At 42.2% G+C, this 8,967-nt stretch overlaps 1 protein-coding gene and 1 long non-coding RNA gene across 2 annotated transcripts; one reads left to right on the plus strand and one right to left on the minus strand.

Moving 5' to 3' along the window:
- Window positions 1-996: 996 nt before the first annotated feature.
- LOC311148163 (putative protein 2) lies at window positions 997-6,850 on the plus strand (the record flags this gene model as incomplete). Its single annotated transcript, XM_084185052.1, has 3 exons — window positions 997-2,348; window positions 6,372-6,503; window positions 6,767-6,850. Exons 1-3 carry the CDS (start codon window positions 2,214-2,216, stop codon window positions 6,848-6,850), a joined length of 351 nt encoding a protein of 116 aa, XP_084041178.1. The 5' UTR covers window positions 997-2,213.
- LOC311147541 lies at window positions 4,396-5,916 on the minus strand. The gene is made up of 2 exons (XR_014614802.1): window positions 5,330-5,916; window positions 4,396-4,983 (listed from the first exon to the last, which is right to left on the minus strand). It is a non-coding gene; the product is annotated as an uncharacterized lncRNA (long non-coding RNA).
- Window positions 6,851-8,967: the final 2,117 nt, after the last annotated feature.

An 8,967-nucleotide genomic window follows, 5' to 3' on the forward strand; every position in this document is an offset into this window, starting at 1 on the left:
TATTATCCTGTTATTTGGTGAAATCTGTGTAACATAGTTTGACTGAAGCTGCTTATGTATTTATAGATGATGTTAGACCCCTTGTTGTCACTTGAGTTACCTGCCGCCATAGCCCTCATCTTCAGTTGTGCCTGTACTACTCATGACCACTAGATGGCCACACAGCACATAATCATTTGGAAATGTATATAGGCCTATGTTAGGTACGTTATTAACTGGGCCTGGGGCCCATGATTTATAACACCGCACCATTCACATTTTGTCAATACAACACTTAGCTTTAGTCCATGACCATAATGTATTTTTTATCTTTGACTTAGAGAGCTATTTTCTTTGTACTTTTTAACTAAGATTGAGGTGGCGAGAGTATTGAGGGTGACTAACAGGGTAGGGGTGGATGGGGGGTATTGGGGGTGGATGGAGGGTATTGGGGGTGGCTAAAGGTACGGAAGGGTGGGGTTGAGAGGCAGAGATGGGGGTAGAGGGTGGGGTGGAGGGTTGAGAGGCTGGGGGGAGGTAGGGGGTAGAAGGGGGAAGAAGGTCAGGGGAGTCCTCCTGAGGCAGAGGAGAGAGGGAGGGAAAGAGCTGTGGATGTTCTTTCTTGCCTTCAGTGGCCAGAGCATTGCTGCACTGTGACACAGTGCAGATGAAGGAGAGTGTTTCTACCATAGAGTGCCAACCCAAACTAGTCTACAGTATAAACATTCTTCATCTGAACAGCACAGCGAGTGGGCAGCCTGGAACACAGAGGTTGCTTCCCAAATGGCACCCCCTCCCTACTGCCTGTGGTCAAAAGCAGTGGTGGAAAAAGTACCCAATTGTCATACTTGAGTAAAAGTAAAGATACCTTAATAGAAAATGACTCAAGTGCAGGTCACCCAGTAAAATACTACTTGAGTAAAAATCTAAAAGTGTTTGGTTTTAAATATATTTAAGTATCAAAAGTAAATGTAATTGCAAAAATATACTTAAGTATCAAAAGTAAAAGTATAAAATCCTTATATTAAGCAAACCAGACGGCACCATTTTCTTGTTTTTTTATTGATTTACGGATAGCCAGGGGCACACTCCAACATTCACACGATTTACAAACAAAGTATGTGTTTAGTGAGTCCGCCAGATCAGAGGCAGTGGAGATGACCAGGGATGTTCTCTTGATAAGTGTGTGAATTAGACAATTTTCCTGTCCTGCTAAGCATTCAAAATGTAACGAGTACTTTTGGGTGTCAGGGAAATTCTATGGAGTGAAAAGTACATTATTTTCTTTAGGAATGTAGTGAAGTAAAAGTAAAAGTTGTCAAAAGTAAAGTAAAGTAAAGTACAGATAACCCAAAAAACGTGTGTATTAAGTGTGTTTAAAAGGTTTGATAATATTCTGGGTCGGTAGTGCAGCTGTCCTGTGTCATCACACTGGGTGACTGGGACACACTGCTGCTGAGCTGCCAGGGGATTTCTTACATAGCTCCCTCTAGAGGTGGGAATGAGAAGGGTGGGGAAGACTACACACATCAGGGCCCTCATAGCAGATTCATGGTCTGTTTAAAGGGATGGGGTGACAGGGAAATTCTTGGTCTGTTTAAAGGGATGTGGTGACAGGCAGATTCATGGTCAGTTTAAAGGGATGGGGTGACAGGCAGATTCATGGTCTGTTTAAAGGGATGGGGTGACAGGCAGATTCATGGTCTGTTTAAAGGGATGGGGTGACAGGCAAATTCTTGGTCTGTTTAAAGGGGTGGGGCTACAGGCAGATTCATGGTCTGTTTAAAGGAATGAGGTGACAGGCAGAGGGTATGGCTGTCCACTCGGGATCTGCCCCTCCGGGTGGAGTCCCGCAAACTTTCCCCCCGTTTTATCGGCCCTTTCCCCATCTCTAAGATTCTCAGTACCCGCTGCTGTTCGTCTTCTGTTGCCCCGCACCCTCCGTATACATCCCACTTTTCATGTATCAAGGATTAAACCTCTGTCTCACAGCCCTCTGTCTCCACTTTCCTGCCGTCCTGTACCTATCTGACTCTGACCTGGTTTACGAAATTCTGCCTGCCCTGACCCTGAGCCTGCCTGCCGTTCTGTACCTTATTGACTCTGCCCTGGATTACTGACCTCTGCCTGCCCTTGACCTGTCGTTTGCCTGCACCCTGTTTTGTAATAAACATCTCTGATTCGAACTGTCTGCATCTAGGTCTTATCCTGAGTCCTGATACTAATTATTTATAATGTGTGTACTTTTGTCCATGCTCAGTAACTGCCTCCATGTAGTGGAGCCCATGCCAGTGCAGGGCCATGATGTGGAGGCCTACTGTCTGCTGTGTGAGTGCAAGTATGAGGAACGCAGCAGCAACACCATCAAGGTACTACTGACCCTTTACAATGACACAAATAGTTGATTTCAACTGATATTACCTGGTAAAAATGGACAGGTTTTAATGCTAAAAAGACTATGGTATAAGGAAGGAGTATGATATTCAAGAAGTTACATCCATTACTAAAGGAACAGATTGACTGGCTATCCATACAGCAGACACTCCCCTCCATATTTATTTGGATTTAAATGTGGCTCTATACCCCAACATTTTGGATTTGAGATTTTTTTTACATTATATGAGGCGACAGTACAGAATGTCACCTTTAATTTAAGGATATTTTCATACATATCTGTTTTAGTGTTGCACAGTATACCAGTACCACGGTAATATCACGGTACCAAAACGTCATGATACTTATGATACCAACATTTTAGAATACCGTAGTACCGTTTCATAAGATACTACCACATCTTTCAGCCCTATTGATTTACTCAGCCTCTGAGTGCCAGAGAGGGAAAATGGAGCACAGCTTCGCGACAGGCATGCTTACAGCTTTACAACAATGAAAATGTCTCTAGCCCATTCAAAACATATGGCCCATATTACGGAGCTACCTTTTTTCAATCTGTCGCGGATTTTCTCACATTTTATATAATTTCGCAAACCATGTCGCGGGCTGTTTTAAACTAATCCCGGGCCACTAATTATTGGTTTGATAATAAACAACCTTGTTCAGTCATGTGTTTCAGATTATATTTTTCTAAATAGGAACTGAGTGGTGAATAATGTATTGTGTCATTTTGGAGTCACTTTTACTGTAAATAACAATAGAATATGTTTCTAAACACTTCTACATTAATGTGGATGCTACCATGATAACGGATAATCATGAATGAATCGTGAAAAATTATGATCATACCCACAAAATCATGAATAAAGACCATACGTTACCGCTAAAGAAATGCTAACCTCTCACTATTACCAATAATACTTAATGGGGGGTATGATATTTGTGCCTCTAACTTTCTCATTAATCTTTATTCACAATTCATTCATGATTATTCCTAATCATGGTAGCATCCACATTGATGTAGAAGTGTTCAGAAACATATTCTATTCTTATTTACAATCAAAATGACTCCAAAATGACAGAATACATTATTCACCATTAAGTTCCCATTGGGCAAAACATAATCCGAAACACAAACAAAACAAACAGCATATGCATCCAAGAAGTTTGTAGTGTCACAAGCTTGATGTAGTCATCGCGTGCTAGGAATATGGGACCAAATACTAAACTTTTGACTACTTTAATACACTATAAGAGAATTGTGCTTTCATTTCTAAGCAGTAAAACAGATACAGATGTAGGATCTTAATTTGACCAGTATTGTCTTTGCAAAAGAATCCTGCAGCAACAGGATTTGAACCTTTTGTCCATAATGTGCTTGATCAGTGGTTAAACTATTAGCTAGACAAAAGTAGACTTTATGAAAGTGCAGTACTGTTAATATAACCTTGGTTTAGTGTGGGTTTTCAGTGAATTTATGCGGTGTAGGAAAATTGTCAGCAACAAAAGTGATCAAATTAAGATCATACAGTGCCTTGCAAAAGTATTCATCCCCCTTGGCATTTTTCCTATTTTGTTGCATTACAACCTGTAATTTAAATTGATTTTTATTTGAATTTCATGTAATGGACATACACAAAATAGTTCAAATTGGTGGACCTGCCAAGAGAGGGCCGCCCACCAAAACTCACGGACCAGGCAAGGAGGTATTGACTTTGGGGGGGGTGAATAGTTATGCACGCTCAAGTTTTCTGTTTTTTAGTCTTATTTCTTGTTTGTTTCACCCAAAAAAATATTTTGCATCTTCAAAGTGGTAGGCATGTTGTGTAAATCAAATGATACAAACCCCCCCAAAATCCATTTTAATTCCAGGTTATATCTGTATACCCTCAAATAAAAGGTGGCATTCTGTATTGTTGCCTATTATGAAACATTTGATATCAAATCCAAAATGCTGCAGTATAGAGACAAATTTTAACATTTTAGCTTCACTGTCCAAATAAATGAGAGAACCAGACTGAGACCATTGTGCAGAAATGCAAGTTTTTATTTAGGCCTTAATGTTCATCAGTAAAATTCATTAGAATTTCATTAAGGTATGTGATGGCCGAATGTTTTACATTATGGCTGGCTTACTGGTAACTGATCTTTTACATTATGGCTGGCTTACTGGTAACTGATGTTTTACATTATGGCTGGCTTACTGGTAACTGTAAGTGTAGTAGAAGGTTCCACTACTCAGACCGCAGGTTACGCTGTGACTGCCAGACTTGAGCTCAGTGGTGCAGGTTCCCAGGTGGTCATCGAAGTTTAGGTCCTTGTCCCAGATCTCAAACTTCAAGGAAGCACTGGATGGCACATTCAGAAAGTTGAATACGGCACTCCAGGATGGATTACGAGTATCCTTGTGCCAGTCTGTCATGCCACCGGATTCGCCACCACACCAAACCTTGACATAGGGGTCAGGGTAATTACCAGCAGGGTCCCCTTTAAGGCCGCTGGCATGAAGGCCGGACACTCTGACGTTTGCACCATGGACGCCAGCCAGCATACAGAGAAACAGCAGTCCCAGAGAGAGGGAGGCCATGGCTTTCAAATGGGGAAAGCAAACTAAGAGAGGGAAAAAATAGAGAAGAGGAGATAAAAAACTAACAGTCTTCAGAGAAGAGGAGATACAACACTAACAGTCTTCAGAGAAGAGGAGATACAACACTAACAGTCTTCAGAGAAGAGGAGATACAACACTACCAGTCTTCAGAGAAGAGGAGATACAACACTAACAGTCTTCAGAAGAAGAAAGATACAAATTAAATCAGAAAAAGAGATGAAGGACAGGCATTATGTCAATTTTCAAGGGAATAATTTTGTTAGTGGTACAATATGCTAAATGCTATAAAGTACACTTGTTACAGGACTCATAAAAACTATATGAAGATGAGAATGGAGTAGATCTTACCTGTGCTATGTAGAGTCTGGAGATGAGTGTCTGTATCTCAGTGGAACCAACCACTGATGTTTTTTCCTATGCCCAATCGCTGTTTATAAATACTTAATCGGGTAACCCACAGATGGTCTGTTCTCAGTGATGCCTCAACCAATGAGAGCACATGGAGGCAGCAGCACCTACAGTACAAGTGTTAAATGTTAACCTTTAATGCTGATTAAACGACGGCCAGGCTTTTGACCAATAAGGCAATTCCAAGTGGCAAATTTAGACAAACAGAACTTGGCATCATCTCAGGGTTGTTGGCATCATCTCAGTTACCACCTGCCCTTGAGCCACTTAACCCCCAACCTGCTCCAAGCGCTGCTCTGTGCCATGTGCAGCACTGGGTCAGCCACAGAGCATCACCTCTGGAGCAGGTTAAGGGTTAAGTGGTCTGCTCAAGGCCCCTCTGAGTAGGTGGCACCTGTTTTCGACAAATATCATAATTATGTCATGTATACATACATTTCTATTGTGTTGTCTATTCTACACTGAACATAAATATCAACACAACATGTAAAGTGTGGGTCCCATGTTTCATGGGCTGAAATAGAAGATCCCAGAAATGTTCCATACGCACAACAAGCTTATTTATCTCAAATTTTGGGCACAACTTTGTTACGTCCCTGTTAGTGAGCATTTCTCCTTTGCCAAGATAATCCATCCACCTGACAGGTGTGACATATCAAGAAGCTGATTAAACAGCATGATCATTACACAGGTGCACCTTGTGCTGGGGACAGTAAAAGGCCACTCTTAAGTTTTGTCACACAACACAATGCCACAGATGTCTCAAGTTTTGAGGGAGCGTGCAATGTTATTTCTGTTCAGTGTATAAATAACAAATAATATGTGAAATATCCCCCTCCTTTTTAGATACATCCTTCCTTTCCTCTCTTTGTACCCTGCATGTTTTACTTGTCAAATGTTTGCCTTTGCATTTCAAAAAGCAGCCAAAGGCTTTGTCTCCCGAACTTTAATCCAAGCTACATTTATTTTCCATCCCCCCCAGGTGACGATCATCATCTACCTGTCAGTGGTGGGCTCTCTGCTACTCTACATGTTGTTCCTGCTGCTGGTTGAACCTCTCAACCGTAAACATGACCCCTACATCCAACCCCTTCACAACGAGGAGGACTCTGAGGTATATGAACAGATATACACCACACAGAGGAAAAACACTGGGGTTGGTAGGTGAAGATATGGTCTCTGCTTCTTAACATCTGCAACACAATGTTACGTCTGTCGGGAGGCTGTGGGATGTGAGGGTTATGAGGAACAATTCTACTGGTTTGCTGGTTTTTGCGTCACTGATTAACAGGTATGTGTAACGTCTTGTACACACACTGACTCTCTCTCTCTCTCTCTCTCTCTCTCTCGCTCGCTCTCTCTCCCCCCCCCTTACAGGACATGAGACCGCAGCCTGAGTATGCTGCTGCTGCCCAGGGAGGCAGAGGTAACACGGTACTGGAACGGGTAGAGGGGGTTTGATGAACAAATGAATATCGTGAGATATACAGTGGGGAGAACAAGTATTTGATACACTGCCAATTTTGCAGGTTTTCCTACTTACAGAGCATGTAGAGGTCTGTAATTTTTATCATAGGTACACTTCAACTGTGAGAGACGGAATCTAAAACAAAATCCAGAAAATCACATTGTATGATTTTTAAGTAATTAATTTGCATTTTATTGCATGACATAAGTATTTGATACATCAGAAAAGCAGAACTTAATATTTGGTACAGAAACCTTTGTTTGCAATTACAGAGATCATACGTTTCCTGTAGGTCTTGACCAGGTTTGCACACACTGCAGCAGGGATTTTGGCCCACTCCTCCATACAGACCTTCTCCAGATCCTTCAGGTTTCGGGGCTGTCGCTGGGCAATACGGACTTTCAGCTCCCTCCAAAGATTTTCTATAGGGTTCAGGTCTGGAGACTGGCTAGTCCACTCCAGGACCTTGAGATGCTTCTTACGGAGCCACTCCTTAGTCGCCCTGGCTGTGTGCTTCGGGTCGTTGTCATGCTAGAAGACCCAGCCACGACCCATCTTCAATGCTCTTACTGAGGGAAGGAGGTTGTTGGCCAAGATCTCGCGATACATGGCCCCATCCATCCTCCCCTCAATACGGTGCAGTCGTCCTGTCCTCTTTGCAGAAAAGCATCCCCAAAGAATGATGTTTCCACCTCCATGCTTCACGGTTGGGATGGTGTTCTTGGGGTTGTACTCATCCTTCTTCTTCCTCCAAACACGGCGAGTGGAGTTTAGACCAAAAAGCTCTATTTTTGTCTCATCAGACCACATGACCTTCTCCCATTCCTCCTCTGGATCATCCAGATGGTCATTGGCAAACTTCAGACAGGCCTGGACATGTGCTGGCTTGAGCAGGGGGACCTTGCGTGCGCTGCAGAATTTTAATCCATGACGGCGTAGTGTGTTACTAATGGTTTTCTTTGAGACTGTGGTCCCAGCTCTCTTCAGGTCATTGACCAGGTCCTGCCGTGTAGTTCTGGGCTGATCCCTCACCTTCCTCATGATCATTGATGCCCCACAAGGTGAGATCTTGCATGTAGACCCAGACTGAGGGTGATTGACCGTCATCTTGAACTTCTTCCATTTTCTAATAATTGTGCCAACAGTTGTTTCCTTCTCACCAAGCTGCTTGCCTATTGTCCTGTAGCCCATCCCAGCCTTGTGCAGGTCTACAATTTTATCCCTGATGTCCTTACACAGCTCTCTGGTCTTGGCCATTGTGGAGAGGTTGGAGTCTGTTTGATTGAGTGTGTGGACAGGTGTCTTTTATACAGGTAACGAGTTCAAACAGGTGCAGTTAATACAGGTAATGAGTGGAGAACAGGAGGGCTTCTTAAAGAAAAACTAACAGGTCTGTGAGAGCCGGAATTCTTATTGGTTGCTAGGTGATCAAATACTTATGTCATGCAATAAAATGCAAACTAATTACTTAAAAATCATACAATGTGATTTTCTGGATTTTTGTTTTATATTCCGTCTCTCACAGTTGAAGTGTACCTGTGATAAAAATTACAGACCTCTACATGCTTTGTAAGTAGGAAAACCTGCAAAATCGGCAGTGTATCAAATACTTGTTCTCCCCACTGTATATATAAAAAAAAAAAAAAAAAATATCATGAGTGTGAACCTGGCCAGTCCACCGGAGGACTCCTTTTTGGAGTGGGACGGCATCTCAGAACAACAGGTGAGTTAGCTTGAATTGTGTTGAATAACGTAACAGAATAATGTGATTACATGACAAATGTCATGGTACATCTAGATGGAGCCTCAGTGAAAAGACATGTAAAGTGAATAATCTCTCTGGGTTTCTGCTCCGCGTGTACTCCTGCTGCTGTGTGTAAACAGAGGAGGACCAGTCGGTCTATAAAATATCTTGACACGTCAACGCATCGTACCGCTCCCCCTTATGGAATGAAAACTCCTATTATAAAAAAACACATTCTTGCAGGATGAGTGGTACGTTATGAAATAAGTTATAAAATACATGTATAAAACACTAAACTTACTAAATCAAATATCTACAAAAGACATACTCTGTATTAACACTTAACCTAAGTCATACGAAACACAC

This window comes from Coregonus lavaretus (assembly GCF_964263955.1).
Source record: "Coregonus lavaretus genome assembly, chromosome: 20".
Taxonomy (NCBI): Eukaryota; Metazoa; Chordata; class Actinopteri; order Salmoniformes; family Salmonidae; genus Coregonus; species Coregonus lavaretus.